The sequence below is a fragment of the Salvia hispanica genome, chromosome 4 (genome assembly GCF_029641045.1).
Source record: "Salvia hispanica isolate PSC_SH4W2 chromosome 4, Shi_PSC_v1, whole genome shotgun sequence".
Classification (NCBI taxonomy): domain Eukaryota; kingdom Viridiplantae; phylum Streptophyta; class Magnoliopsida; order Lamiales; family Lamiaceae; genus Salvia; species Salvia hispanica.
Window position 1 is genome coordinate 48,431,901 of NC_142695.1, and position 16,626 is coordinate 48,448,526.

Below are 16,626 nucleotides of genomic sequence, written 5' to 3' on the forward strand. Positions count from 1 at the left end.
CTTGCTATGAAATTATAATTCAACAAAATTTAGCTTATTGTAAAACTGCAATGTATTAACTATATAAAGTGCTTTTTATTTGACAGTCTCATATTCTAAATACTACATGATACGATCTTCGTCGTATCGGAGAGAAAGATCGACGGCGAGGGGGGCTCTGCGGTCGACTTCTGCGTGCGGAGGTCTCCTCCGTCAGGCAGTTTGCTTAATTTGGAGAAAAATGAAAGAAAACAACAACGTAGGAAATATTTCTTATTCATTCCTGATAATGCCACCAAGGGCTTACACTATTTAGAGAGCAAAACTAACTAAAAGGGAAACGTGCATGGAGAAACTACCTACTAACTGAAGAAAGAAGCATGATTAATGTAACTACTTTGAAGATAAGGAAACGACTTAGTCTACATAAAATATGATGCTCGTATCACTACAGTACTAGTTAATCGGTAAAGATTAGTAGATGATTTAGTAGTGTCTTATTTCAAAATTTTAATTCATTAATCCGACTCTTTTCCTCTTAAATTTTACAATACGCCTTGGAGATGTGTTTCCAAACGTCAAATTTCAATAAACGAACAAAACCGCACAAACAATAATTTCTTGTTCTAGTAAAATATTTCTTACACGATACTCTTAGAAAAAGAACTTAGCAAGGGAAGACTATGCTCTTTCCATCCCAGTAAAACTAACATCCCAGTTTGTTGAAGTTACCATAACACCCTTTTTGGAGGGAAAATGAAAGCTGATTGTATAATTAATTTTTTTCTTTCACAAATGTTGCCATTTTTTGTGAGTGGTTTATGGTCTAGAATCTAGAGGCATGTTAAAAATAATTGGATCTAGGGCGGTGGGCGGCGAGGCAAGCGGAGAGAGGCAGGCGGGGCGGGCAGCGGCGCATGGCAGGGCGGAAGGAGTTGGATACCGTTGAGGGGGAGAGAGAAAGGAGTCACATCATTTTGATTTAGGGCTTCATGGATTTAGTTAGTGTATACAACTTGGGCTCTAATTTTGGGCTCTTAATGTAGCATAGGTTCTTATAGAAGTAGTATATAATTAAAGTTCTTTTTAATTAAATACAGAATCTATGTTAAATTATATAATTATTATTATACTTTAAAGCAAGGTTCTAATTTATGCTTTAAACTTAAATTTTTATTATATTTAATACTATTCGGTCTCTATAATTTATAAATATACATATTTAAATTAGAATCTAGCTTTAATTTTGTTTCATTATGCATATTTTGATAATTAATGAGGAACTAAAAATAGTTAATTGTTTTATCCACAAAGATTTTATTTTTAACATTATCTTTAACACATTGTATGTGTATGCCAAACTGGTCCACTATTTCATGCTCAAATTCATGACAATTATATATAAGTCTTATCCCAAACTCATAGATATTATGCATTAATATTATTTTAATTATATTTATATATATCTCATAGATATTATTAGCAAAAATAAATGACCTCCTTTAGTTTTAATTGTATACTTCGTATAAGTTTATGTGATATCAATTAATACACAAATATAAAGACAATAAAGGAAGAATAACACCCCATCCCCACTCTTTTATAAAGTTGTACGAAGACGGAAGAAAGGAGAGAATTGTATTATTTGTTATAGAAACCAAAATATTAGGATAATATATTAATTGATTTTCATAATCCTAGCAATTTATTATTATTAGTATTTGTTGAATATTGTGGACTCTTTTCGGATGATTTGATCAATATATTAATTGTATTTGGCTTGTACCAATTAATTAATGTTTGGCCCGGTTTTGTGCAGGCCTGTTATTTATTTTGTGGCACGGATGCATGCCACGTAGCAGCTCTGGGCCGTTGGATTAATGTGTGTGTTGTTTTGAGTCTCTTGACTCTTCGGTTACATTTATTCTATTCCAGAACCTTCTCTCTCTCTCTCTTGCGCTTTGCTCCGCCTTCTCTCTAGTCTCTCTCTAAGATTCCGGCCTTGTTCGCCGGTCATCTTCTCCAATCTCTCGTTTTCACCGATGATACTTGGTTCTAAAGAGGTTCATCGGTTTAGATCTTGAGTGAAGTGAGACCTGGTGTATTCCTTCTCAGATATAGGGTTTAGTCCAACTTTTGTGTTGGATCTAGTTGTGATTGGAGGTTTCTTCGGAGGTTCTTGTGTTGCGAAGCTGTGTTCCAAGAGTTTGGAGTTGATCCTTGTGTGAGGAGGCTACATTGGCTTGTACTCTGTGAAACTGAGGTTTCGGGTCTCTGAGTTCAGTTCAATGGTTTCTTACTTTGTGACTTGTGGTAGAAGCGTGTAGAGAGGTCCTTGGCCTAGTGCAGTCACCGTTGTGACCTGAGCCATATCCTTACTGTTCTTGCTTGGTTGCTTAGTCTTCTTTCTGTTGTTTAGATCCTTAGGGATCTTGCCTCTATTACAAATACTTCTACTTAGTATGGAGGAGCTTAATCGGATCAAGCTTGAGGGTCTAGCCTGGTGGAAGGCTTGACCAGTAGCTAGGGTTTCTGATTTGTAACCTCTGTACTTAGAGTATTGGTAATCTTGTAATCTTGTTAGTGATTGCTATGTACTTGGCTTGTAACTTCTGAGATTAGTCATCTCAGATCTCAATCAATAAAAGAGGTCCCGGTAATTAGTGAATCCCGAGTGATCTGATCCCTACAGTGGTATCAGAGCCACAGGGAATCACTTGGGCACGCCGGGTCGCAAATTAAAAGGAGGTGGACTCGTCAGAGTAAGGCTCAGCCTTTGGTACAGGCTCTGAGGTAAGACGGGTTCTCCTTAACGAAGGGTTTCCGCTCTGGTAAATTGGCTTGATCCCTAAAACTTTTACTGCTTTCTAGTTTTAGGTGTGGGTAGCTGTTTCTAGTAGTAGCCACTGGCCGTGGCCTTAGGACTTCTGTTACCTCTCTGTTTTGCATGTTTCTTGGTGCTCTTTACAGCTTTCTTTGCTTCCGTTGCCGCTTTCTGTGTGTTCTTTAAAGAGCTTGACTCTATGTTCTTGAGTGAATTACCTATCCACCCTGTGCCTTAACCGCCTTGAGTGATCTCCTGCGCCCCCTATACATTGGGTGATTGTGAACTGGGAAATCCTCTTGCCGGGGTACACGTGACAGATAGGGAGGAACTCATTCTTGACTTGATTCTTGAGTCTGGGATCACTTTGAGGTGTCTCCTGTGCGTGTGGACTTGATTTCTAAGTGGTCTCCTTGACTGTTGTGTGTTTAAGACCACTATCTGTGATAGCAGGGTTGCTTGTTGTGCCTTCTGTCTTGTTGGTTCTTTTGTGTGTGTAAAATTCTTTCTCAAAATGTCCCAGCCAGTTGGCATTGTCCCCTTTAATGAGAAAAATGATTTTGTGATTTGTAAACAGAAAATAAAGTGTGTTTTAATTCAGCAAAAAGTTTTCAAATCTGTTGAGGTAAAGCCCCTGACACTGAGTCTGCAGATAAGGCTGCAGAAATGAATGAATTATCTAGGTCTACTATAATACTCAACCTTTCTGACTTTGTGATTAGAAAGGTTGGTACCATTGAGTCTGCCTCTGAGCTTTGGGCAAAGCTAGATACTCTGTATACTGAAACCTCAATGTCATCAAGAATGTATTTGCTGGAAAAGCTCTTTAAATTTAAACTTGATCTTTCAATGGACATTGAGGATAACATTGATGTTTTTCAAAAACTTGTTCAAGATATTAAAAGGTCTGGTGACAAAATCATTAATGAGTATACTAGCATTGCCCAGATGAATGCTATCCCTGATTCTTATAATGATGTTAAAGCTGGCCTTAAGTATGGCAGGGATTCTGCCTCTCTTGATTTGATCATTAGTTCTTTAAAATTCAAAGAAATTGAGCTTAAAGAAAATCAGGCTTTTAAATATGCTCAGTCAAAGGCTTTAAATGTAAGGGGCAGATCTAAAACTAGAGGGGGTAATGAGGACAGTAGCTCTAATGGGAATGGTAAAAAAAAGGGGAAGAGTAGGTCCAGGTCTAAGAGCAGGAATCCTAAGGCTAATAGAAAATGTTTTAACTGTTGTGAGGTTGGACACTATAAAAAGGAGTGTCCAAATCCTAAAAAGCAGGAAAATAATAATCAACTGGATTCCATGGCTAACCTGGCTAAGAATGGCGACTCTGAAGGTGTTTGCTTCATGACTCATGACACTCTTTCTGTTAACTCTACTCTTGGCTGTTCTTTTTCCATTAATAACTAGCTAATTGATTCTAGGTGCACCTATCATATCTCTCCTTTCAAAAATGTGTTTTCTGATTTTAAATATGTGGAAAATACCTTTGTTTCTATGGCAAATGACAAAAAGTGTCAGATTCTTAGCGTTAGGACAGTGTGTTTGAAATTCAGTAATGGCTATGTGCTTAATTTGAAGAATGTGAGATATGTGTCTGATTTATGTTACAACCTGCTTTCTTGTTCCTGTTTAGAGCAAGATGGGCTTGAGGGTAAATGAGGGCAGGGTGTCATGAAAATCTGTAAGGGTGCTATGTGTTTGTTTAAAGCTGAAAAGAAGTGTAATCTCTATGTGTGTTCTGAGTGTGAGTAATCTTGCTAATGTGGTTAGGGTTGATAAAGCCATGTTGTGGCATAATAGATTTGGTCATATGAGTGAAAAAGGTCTCAATATTTTGAAGAAAAATGAGTTGTTGTCTGAATTTTTTTTTCAAAATAGCCTTCCCTTTTCTGGGCAAACAACACAGAGTTACCTTCCCTACACCTGTGACTGAAAATGTCAGTCATAGTGTTATTGAGTTACCTCCACATGAATGTGTGGGGTCCAGCCTCAGTTTCTACTCATTCAGGGTCTGTGTATTTTCTGTCTATAATTGATGATTTTTTCAGAAAAGTTTGGTGTTTTTTAATGAAAAATATATCTGAAGTCTTTGAAAAGTTTTTGACATGGAAAAATCTTGTTGAAAATCAAACTGGAAAAACCATTAAAGTGATTAGAACAGATAATGGTCTTGAGTTTTGTAATTCCCAAATGGATGTTTTGTGCTCCAAGTATGGAATTAAAATACACAAGACTAATCCTTATACCCCTCAGCAAAATGGAGTTGCTGAAAGGATGAACAGAACCCTTTTGAAAAAAGTTAGGTGTCTTTTGTCTAAAAGTGGTCTTTCTAAAAAATTTTGGGGTGAAGCCCTTCTGACTTCAGCATACCTGGTGAATAGGTCACCCTCAGTCCCTTTAAAGGGTAAATGTTCTGAGTCTATATTCACTGGGAGAAAAATTTCTTTATCCCTTTTGAAAGTGTTTGGTTGTAGTGCTTTTATTCACACCAAAACTGATAAGTTGGATCCCAGATCCAAAAAAGGGGTATTTCTTGGATATCCAGATGGTGTTAAGGGTTATAGGATTTGGAATAGGAGTGAACTAGGTTTTAGGGTCACTATAAGTAGGGATGTGGTCTTTAATGAGGATGAGTTCCCCTACCTTAAATCTGACCCTGATACCTCTCCATTAAGTGCTGACAATGAGCCTCCAAGTGAGGTGGAGTCCACTGACACTCTCACTGAGGTGGAGCCATCAAATGATGCTCCAAGTGAGGTGGAGTCATTCGGGAATAAAAATCCTATAGCCCCTAACCCGAACATGAGCCTGAACCTGAACCTCAGCTTGAGCCCTAAAATGTGACTCTTCATGATAACCAAGTTGTTGAGCCTCAACATGTTCTTAACCCTGGTCCAGATTTGAAGGATTACCTCCTGTCTAGAGATAGAGGCAGAAGGCAACCAAATCCCCATGTTAGGTACTTAGGTCTTGTGAATTTGATTACTCTTGCTTTTAATGTGCATGAATCTGATGGGGATGAACCGCAGTCGTATAAGCAGGCTATGAAATCTAAGTTCTGGGATTTGTGGCATAAAGCCATGATGGATGAAATGCTATCTCTGAAAGTTAATTGTACCTTGTTACTTGTTCATCTACCTGCTAGTGCTTCTGTTGTTGATTGTAGAAGGTTATTCAAATTGAAAAATAAGGTAGATGGCCTAAGGTACAAGGCCAGACTTGTGGCCAAAGGGTTTACTCAAAAGGAGGGGGTAGATTATACTGAAATATTTGCTCCTGTTGTGAAGTTTACTACTGTTAGACTTATGCTTGCTCTATGTGCTCACTTTGATTGGGAGTTGAAACAAATGAATGTCAAAACTGATTTTTTGCATGGTGATTTAGATAAACCTATCTATATGAAGCAACCTGAGGGTTTTGTTGATCCTAAGTACCCCAATCATGTTTGCTTGCTAAAAAAGGCTTTGTATGGTTTAAAGCAGTCCCCTAGACAATGGAATATCAAGTTTAATTCATGTATACAGAAGCTTGGGTTTGTTAGAAGTACCTTTGATGCTTTCTTATATGTGAAAAACCTTGATAAAAATCCAGTGTTCTTGTTGCTATATGTTGATGATATGCTGATTATGGGACCCTGCCTTAAGTCTATTAAGCATGTGCAAGCTGTTTTGTGTGATAATTTTGAGATGAAGGATCTTGATGATGCTCAATAGATTTTGGGTATCAATATCTTTAGGAACAGGAAGGAGTCTGTCCTTGTGCTTCACCAAGAGCCATATGTGCATAAGATCTTGCAAAAGTTTAACATATCTGCTGCTAAAATTGCTACTGTGCCTTTAGCTGCTCATTTTTAATAGTAAAGATTTGTGTCCAAAGTCTGATGCTGATATTGTTGCCATGAAAAAGGTGCCTTATACCAATGCTATTGGTTCTGTGATGTATTTGATGGTTAGTACTAGGCCTGATATTGTTTATGTTGTGTCTTGCTTGAGTAGATACATGTCTAATCCTGGACCTGTGCACTGGGAGGCCTTAAAGTGGCTTCTTAGATATCTGAAACATACTTCTAAGTATGGTCTGTGCTTCTCTAAGTGTGAGATGGTGTTGAGCTATGTGGCTTTGTTGATTCTATCCATGCTAATGACAAGGACAAGAGAAAGTCCACTACTTCTTATGTGTTTACTGTGTGTAGATCTTGTGTTAGTTGGAAATTTCAATTGCAGCACATAGTTGCCCTCTCTACTACTGAATCAGAATATATAGCCATCACAGAGGCTATGAAGGAAGCTATTTGGTTAAAGGGAGTTCTCTCTGAACTAAAATTCTTGAATGATACTCCTACTGTGTATTCTAATAGTCAGTCTGCTATACAATTGTGCAAAAACCCTGTGTTTCATGATAGGACCAAGCATATAGATATTAGTAGGGTAGGTAATTCGGTCGGTTCGATTAGAACCGAACCGACAACACGGTTAACCGAGCATAAAACTAACCGAGATTGAAGCACCGAAACCGAAACTGAATTGGCCTCAGTTTGGTTCGGTTCCTAACCAAATAGGGTCGGTTTGGTTCCGGATAACCGAACAGCACCCGCTGCTTCTCCTCCATATCAAGCTCGTACAACACCGATTTCATCTCCGGCACGTATCCCTGCTCCATCATCTCCTCCGACAGCTTCACTCACCACCAAAGCATGGACCAGCTCGATTTGAGGATTCACCTCGTCCACAGACCTAATCGAGTACACCATTTTCTTCGCTTCAATCCAGCAGCATCCCGGTACCTTCTGCAGCCCCTTCTCTTCCAATACCTTCTTCACTCTCTTCACATCGTCCCACATCTTCGTTTCCGCGTATATCTCAGCAAGAAGCACATAGTTCCCGTCATTCATGGGCTCGAGCTCAAACAACATCCTGCTCGCCCTCTCTGCAAGCTCCACGTTGCAATGAATCCGCACGATCCGAGGAGAGCACCCCACACCATCGCCCCTGGCTCATCTCGCATATCGGCTATGATCTGAGCTGCTTCCTTTAGTCTATTAGCTCCACCAAGAAGATCTACAATGCAAGCGGAATGCTCCATGCTAGGGTGAATCCCACGCTCTCTCATCATCGAATCAAACAACGATTTTCCCTCATCAACGAGTCCAGAATGGCTGCAAGCTCCCAACACACTGATTAATGTTATTGGAGTAGGCGAAACACCTTGTTTCACCATCTCATGAAACGTCGCAAGCGCCTTTGACCCGAGCCCGTGCATGCATAGCTTTAAATGAGTAATTTGGTTCCAATCGGTTCTAACCGATTGGAACCGAACCAAGAACCGATTGGAACCGAACCAAACCGATAACCGAGTAGACACCTTAATTTTGGAACCAAACCGAACCGATAACTGAATTTGTCGGTTATCGATTAACTAAGAAATGTGATATTCGGTTAGGTCATCGGTTAACCGACTAACAGATGACCGAATTACCTGCCCTAGATGTTAGGTTCCATTTCTTTAGAGATATTGTTGAAAAAGGTGAGGTTTTATTGCATAAGGTACATACTGATAAGAATCCTGCTAACATGGGCACTAAATGTTTACCTGTGGAAAAATTGCTTTCTTGCATTAAAAGGTTGTATTTTGATTGTGGTTAGCATGTGCATATGCATGTTCCGGGGGAAGACCTTGATGATTCATTGAGCCTTGGCTTAATTGAGATCACAAGACAACTAAAGTCCTACAAGACTAATTGGCTTGCCATCTGGTGTCTTGTTAGGCAACCTGGCCTTATCTCTTGACTAATGAGCTTAAAAACCTCTTTGGTGTCTTGAGGGGGCCTTGTAGGCTGTGATGAAAACAACAGTAGACTTAGGCTCTCCCCATATGCTCCCAAAAGTAGTCCAAGGTGGAGAATGTTGAATATTGTGGACTCTTTTTGGATGATTGGATCAATATAATAATTGTATTGGGTCAGTACCAATTAATTAATGTTTGGCCCAAGTCATTAATAAGTTTGGCCCGATTTTTTGCAAGCCTGTTACTTATTTGGTGGCACGGATGCATGCCACGTAGCAGCTCCACAAGGATCATGCCTCAAGGCGTTGGATTAATGTGTGAGTTTGTTTTGAGTCTCTTGACTCTCGGTTACAGTTATTCTATTCCAGAACCTTCTCTCTCTCTCTCTTGCGCTTTGCTCCGCCTTCTCTCTAGTCTCTCTCTAAGATTCCGGCCTTGTTCGCCGGTCATCTTCTCCAATCTCTCATTTTCACCGATGATACTTGGTTCTAAAGAGGTTCATCGGTTTAGATCTTGAGTGAAGTGAGACCTGGTGTATTCCTTCTCAGATATAGGGTTTAGTCCAACTTTTGTGTTGGATCTAGTTGTGATTGGAGGTTTCTTCAGAGGTTCTTGTGTTGCGAAGCTGTGTTCCAAGAGTTTGGTGTTGATCCTTGTGTAAGGAGGCTACATTGGCTTGTACTCTGTGAAACTGAGGTTTCTGGTCTCTGAGCTCAGTTCAATGGTTTCTTACTTTGTGACTTGTGGTAGAAGTGTGTGGAGAGGTCCTTGGCCTAGTGCAGTCACTGTTGTAACCTGAGCCATATCCTTATTATTCTTGCTTGGTTGTTTAGTCTTCTTTCTGTTGTTTAGATCCTTAGGGATCTTGTCTCTATTACTAATACTTCTACTTAGTGTGCAGGAGCTTAATCAGATCAAGCTTGAGGGTCTAGCCTGATGGAAGGCTTGACCAGTAGCTAGGGTTTCTGATTTGTAACCTCTATACTTAGAGTATTAGTAATCTTGTAATCTTGTTAGTGATCGCTTTGTACTTGGCTTGTAACTTTTGAGATTAGTCATCTCAGATCTCAATCAATAAAAGAGGTCCCGGTAATTAGTGAATCCCGAGTGATCTGATCCCTACAGTATTATTTTTTGATTTATTTTTATTTAAGATAACTGTTCTTATTGTCTTTCTTTCAATTCTTCAAAAAAAATTAATAATACTCTACAAAATCCATTTGCTTTATTAGTTTACTACAACGAATATTGTGATATATGCAATATCTTAACAATTTTAGAAATTTGACTGTCGAGATAAATAATAAAATGAATTATATTTCATGTTTATTTGGATAGAATACTTATCAATTATTCAAATTATAAAATACAGTATAAATAGATGTAATACATTTAAATTTAGTATGCTAGCTATACTAAATTATCATGTGATATGTAAAATAGTACTCTATTTTTTTCATATGGTAATACACAACTAATCTATATAATTATTATATTTGTAAAATAATTTGATTTTTTTTCTTCGATCTCAACTCACGCATATTTTCTTTATTTGTGTATCGTATTTTAACTAACTCACACTCTTTGATCATTAGTCACTGATGTCTTCTTTGTCATTTATTTTACTCCACTTATATTATAAATCAAAATTGTATAAAATCGTTTGTTGAATTTGAAATATTTTCATTTTTTAGGAAGGAATAAATTATTAATTTAGAGTGAGACATGATTTAGATTTTTGTTTTGTAAATCTTTCTATTGTTTTGAATTCTTATTTTCTATAGTTTCATTGATATTAGTATTCATAATATGAAAATCTTATGTCCCATGCATAGCATGAGTATTAACACTAGTTACAATAAATGTGCAACTATGGCATACCACCATTTCTAGCCAATCATTCCTAGCAATAATATGTCCCTCAAAAAATTACAATAAATGTGCAACTAAGGCATACCACCATTCCTAGCAATAATATGTCCCTAAAAAATTACAATAAATGCACTTGAAGGGATTGATTTCTCTTCGACTATTAGTCGTGCTAAGTTTGATGAACTTAACACGCGTTTGTTCAGCAAGTGTGTGGATATAGTGGAGATGTGCCTGCACAATGCAGCGATGGAGAAGAGCAACATCCATGATGTGGTGCTGGTTGGGGGGTCGAGTAGAATTCCCAAGGTTCACTAGCTGTTGCAGAGCTTTTTTGATGGGAAGGAGTTGTGCAAGAGGATTAATCCAGATGAAACTATGGCATATGGTGTTGATGCTCTGGCTGCCAAGCTGAGTGGCGAAGGCAATGGCAAGGTGCAGAATCTGGTTCTTTCGGACGTTACTTCTCTATCCCTTGGTATTGAAACTCATGGAGGTTTAATGGCTTGTATTATTTCGAGGAATACACCTATCCCAACCAGGAGAATGAAATGTGGTTTCTGGACAGGGTGCAACTTTCAGACCGGTGTGACTATTAAGGTGTATGAGGGCGAAAGAAGCCATGCATCAGAGAACAACTTGCTTGGGGTACTCTATGCTAAAGGCATTCCACCACTGCCCAGAAGTGTTGAAATCATGTATACCTTCGACATTGATGAGAATGGCATCATGACCGTGTTAGCTGAAGTAAAGGGTACTAGAGTGATGAACAACATCACCATCACCGTCACCATCACCATCACTAACTAGTACAGGTTGTCCAAGGTAGAAATTGATAATATGATTATGGATGCTAGGAAGTACAAGCAGCAGGTAGACCTGCCCAAGGTTTACCGAACCCGCGGTTAAAACCGAAACCGTGAGAATTTTCCCAAACTGAAATCGTCGATTTTTGAACCGTGGTTCGATTCAGGTTCAAAAAAATTTTGAACCGAAACCGTGCCGGAACCGTGAAAAATCGCCGAAAAACTGTGAAACGAAGCCGGAACCGCAAAAAAACGGTGGTTCGAAACTATGAAATACAGTAAAAAACCACCGGAAAAACCGTCGGTTTGGAACCAAAACTAAAATCGGCGGTTTTGGAACAGGAACCGTAACCACGAAACACCCTCGCGGTTCGGTTCCGGTTCAACAATTTCCAAAATCGGAACCGGCGGTTCCGAACCGTAACCGCCGGTTCCTGAACCGTGGGCACCTTTAGCAGCAGGACGAGAAGCATAAGAGGAATGTGAATGCAAAGAATGCCTTGGAGGGCTACGTCTACAAGACGAGGAACACCCTTTTATGTGCAGCTAGGCTCTCACAAGCAGACGTGGAGAAGGTGGAAGCTGCAATTCAAGCTTTTATATGGTGGCTAGATTTAAATACACATGCAAAGGTTGATGATTTTGAAAACAAGATGAAGGAGCTCCGGTCCATTTTCGACCCGATGATTGCCAAGTTGTAGCAAGATTCAACTTATGCATCTTTTGCCGGTACAGATACCTTAGTGAAGTAAGGCTAACATTTCAGCATATATTAGACTGAAAATTTTGTCATGATATCATCGTTTTGACTCTTAGAATGAAAACTTATTCATTCTAAAGCTAAATAGTAGTAGTAACGTTTTTCTTCTCCCTTTTCAATCCACTTTCTCCTTCCCTCGTAATCAATCTCTTTGATTACGAGGGGCATGGCAAAGTTAATGCCATGAGGAGCATGGTATTCCATATTTATTATTTACTAGTACTAATTTATAGACTTAAACATAGATTAAAAATTACATAATTATGAATTATCTATTATAGGTTTGTGTTAAAATGACAACACCTTTTAAAGTGACATTGTGACACCACGTATCTAGCAATATTATAAACGTTACACAACAATAGTATAAACGCTAGACAACAATCTATAGATTGCTGTCTAGCGTATTGGAAATTGTTGGCCGAGAAAAATCGTTGTATACTGTATTGGATATTGCTAGCCGAGAATATTTACCCTTGATTATTATTATGATTGCCACATGATAGCTGATTATTCGTCCACGTGTACGAATGATTGGCTAGGAATTGTGGTATGGTGTTACTTTAAGAGATGTTATCATTTTAACGACAAAATGATGATTCCACGACAAAATAATATGTCTAGGAATAGTGGTATGGTGTTAATTTAAGAGGTGTTGTAATTTTTAATCTATGTCTAAGAGTCAAAATGATGATTTCACGACAAAATTTTCAGTCTAATATATGTTGAAATGTTAGCCTTACATCACAAAGGTATATGTACCGGCAAAAGATGCATAAGTTGAATCTTGCTACAGCTTGGCAATCATCGGGTCGAAAATGGACTGGAGCTCCTTCATCTTGTTTTCAAAATCATCAGCCTTTGCATGTGTATTTAAATCCGGCCACCATATAAAAGACTGAAATGCACTTCCACCTTCTCCACGTCTACTTGTGAGAGCCTAGCTGCACATAAAAGGGTGTTCCTCGTCTTGTAGACGTAGCCCTCGAAGGCATTCTTTGCATCCACATTCCTCTTATGCTCCTCGTCCTGCTGCTTGTACTTCCTAGCATCCATAATCATTTTATCAATTTCTACATTGGACAACATGGACTTATTAGTGATGGTGATATTGTTCATCACTCTAGTCCCCACCCATTACTTTTGCTGACATGGTCATGATGCCATTCTCATCAATGTCGAAGGTATACATGATTTCAACACTTCCAGCCAGTGGTGGAATGCCTTCGACATAGAGTACCCCAAGCAGGAGAACCTCACCGATCTTCTCCAACAAATGAAATGCCAACAGAGTGAGAGAATCTCAGCTCGACGATCTTACAAATGAAATGGCCGTGGAGAACTAATTACCAACAAAGTGAGAAAAACAGAGTGAGAGGAGGATTCAGGGTTTTCAGATTTTTGAGAAATTTGAGAAGTATATTTGTTCCAAAACCACGCGGTGAGGTTTTAGCCCGCGGTTTTTTATGTTCCAAAACCGGGCGGTAAGATTTTAGCCAATGTATTGCATTAACTTCACAAAATCGGGCGGTGAGATTTTAGCCCGCAGTTTTCCAAAAGTATTGTAAATTGTAATTTCACAAAATACTCTCATATCGTCATGAGGTGTGCACACGGTTCAAAAACCACCGGTTCCGGTTTGGAACCGGCGGTTCACGGTTCAACATTTTCATGAACCTGAACCGGCCCGGCAGGGTCCTTGGCGGTTTTGGTTCCGGTTCAAAAAACCGCCGGTTTCCGGCGAAAACCACCGGTTCCGAGCCGGTTCGGCGGTTTGAAATTTTTTTATTTTTTTATTTTTTCTTCTTCTTGTTGTTTATTTATCTATGAAATTTGCGTAAAAAAAATCAAACAAATACGAATTCACGATGAAAAGTGCAATTTTATTGATATACATTACAAGTTACAAGTTACAACAATTACAAATTTACAATTCACTAAAGACTTGAAGTTTTTAACTTTAACAATAAATTTAAATACAACGAGACTACAACGAAATTATTTACAAATTACAAAAACAGACCTGATGTTTTGAAAAAAAAAAATTAATAAGTATATACTCTTGGTCAGCGAATGAGATGTTTCTACTTAACTAAATTGAGGACACCCTTAGCAATCTATAAGTATATAAAAGGGGAGTTTTGGGGGTATTTAGGGAAATAAATAGAATTTTGGGGGTATTTAGGACAATCAATTATAATTCAATTCTAGTCATTTTAAAAGAATTGTTACCTGTATTATTTCGTACGAAGCATTTTCATTATACGGATGTAAATTTGAATTCCATAATTATAGGGATGGAGTTTAACTAATTTATTTTGTTTCCTTATAATTAATCCATGACTATGGTGTTAAATTTAATTAATTATTATAAACTATGCCAACCAAAAGTAATCACACGGTATTTTCCATGATCATGATGTTAAATACTATTAAACACGTGATTAATGGAGTGAGTGGGTTGCCATTTAATTTTAAAAATAATATTAAATTATTAAATATATACTATAATTTAAAGACTATTAAACAAGTGATTAATGGAGTGAGTGGGTTGGTTTTACGTGGGATTAAGGAGTGGGGGGTTACAATATTTTTACTATGTCATTTAATAATACTGAGATACGTGGGATTAAGGAGTGGGAGGTTACAATATTTTTACTATGTCATTTAATAACACTGGGAAATTGCAACAATATTGGCGTCGCTCAAATCGTCGCGGCGGCATCTTGGTCAAACAACCATGGCGCGCCGGCTCCTACTCCGGCGGCTACGGCTGTTGACGCAGCCGTGGCCGGTGCTGCGAATGGGGTCCTTCCTGCTAAGGATCCATGCCGTGACGGCGAAAACGTCCAGATTGACAATTCTCCTAAGCATAAATACGCTTCATTTTTAAATTTGGATGGCAGCGTTGCGATTCATGCTGGTATGTTTGTACTAAATTTTTCTGGATCTGAAACTCGCATTTGTGCGTTTGTGGTCAATTTATATTCTATCTAGCTCAGCTGTTGGATAAAGTGATTTTAATTGTTTGCGGTCCGAAATGAAAGTGCAAGATAACTATACAAGTGTTTTAGTTTCTTTTTGTTTTTTGTTCACTTAGTAAGTTTTGTAGTTTTAGGTGAGGCGGTCGTCTTTAAAGATGACAAATAAGTTCTATTGAAGAGTGACGAATTGTGAAGAATTGAAGGATTATGTAGCTTATAAAGAAGTTTTTTATATTATGTGATTTGTTTCAAATTTATTATGCTTCAATGTTGATTTGTATAGATTTTTGATTCTCATATAACTAAAATTGTTACTCATATTGTTCATTGTTAATATTAATTCTAATTTTATTTAATTAATTTTAAATTAAAAATTAATATTTTAAAAATATATTAATCTGTATACTAGTTCAATATTAAATGTTGAGTTTAGTTTAACAATCAACAATTATGGTAGAATTGTCAAAAGTTTCCCTCACTGTTAGAAAATAAATTATGGTAATTAGTGGGAGGCAAATATAGTTTTCATTCACTTATAAGCAGTGGAGATCAATTCACGACAATTTTTGCGGTCTATACACTTAAATGTTGATAATAACGTTCATTCTTGCTACATCTTGGCAATAATCGGGTTGAAAATTCTCTCGAGCTCCTTCATCATGTATTCAAAATCATCCGCCTTTGCATGTTTTGTTAGAATCGTAGCTCTAATTCGACTCAAGCAAAGAACAAGAATTAAAGCACTCAAGAAAATTACGTGGTTCAGCTAGATCAGCCTACGTCCACGGAGAAGATCAATGGAGTTTTATTGAACAAGATGAAGGGAAGGTGAATCATTCTACAAGATGATACGCTCTCAACAATCACTCTAGCAAGAGCTATCCTATCAATCTTGAATGTGTGTGTTTACAACAAGAGATCAACTAACTATATATGTGAGCTGGCAACCGATTCTTCATGCTCTCTCGGTTACTCCCAAAAGTTAGTCCCAACGGCTACTTCTGGAACATTCCCAGCTCAAAGCTGCTGCCTTCCCGAGCCTAACTCAACTCCTAGCTCGATGATCCTTTTTCTTGTTTGCATGGACACAATCCACATGTTTATATGACTCCAACCACTGTCTAAAACAATTAAATACATGTTCCATCCAAATTCTTGTCCTGGCTGTCTGGATTAGATCTAATATCTGCAAGCACCATAAATTGTGCTAGCAAATTTTGAGCACAATTTATAATTGCTAGAAAAAAGCAACCAAATATGCAAGTACAATTACTTTTCGGTGATTGCGACCAAACATACTTTTTCTAGCACCGCGTACTCGCAAATTAGCAAGCATAATTAATTTGCTCGAAGTAGTTATTGCAAAATTATTTCACCTATTGCATTTTGCTCGAAATTCTTCCAGATATAGCAAGCACAACATGTGCTTGAAAATTTGTGCTTGCAATCAAGCTTTTTTTTTTTTTTTAGAGTAGAAGAAACCAAAAATTACATAAGTGAACGAGATACTCCCGCAATCATCCCCCAGTGTGCTTCTTCCAGTTGTTGCGGGTCTATATCAATCGAACTATTAACTCCCCCTTGCATTTACCCTTCATTGCCTTCGTT

At 38.0% G+C, this 16,626-nt stretch overlaps 1 protein-coding gene across 1 annotated transcript; it reads left to right on the forward strand.

Annotated features, from left to right (window-relative positions):
• Positions 1 to 10,846: 10,846 nt before the first annotated feature.
• LOC125195282 (heat shock 70 kDa protein 3-like) lies at positions 10,847 to 11,278 on the forward strand. The gene has a single exon (XM_048093457.1). The coding sequence runs from the start codon at positions 10,847 to 10,849 to the stop codon at positions 11,276 to 11,278; it is 432 nt and encodes a 143-aa protein (XP_047949414.1).
• The last annotated feature ends 5,348 nt before the right edge of the window (positions 11,279 to 16,626 follow it).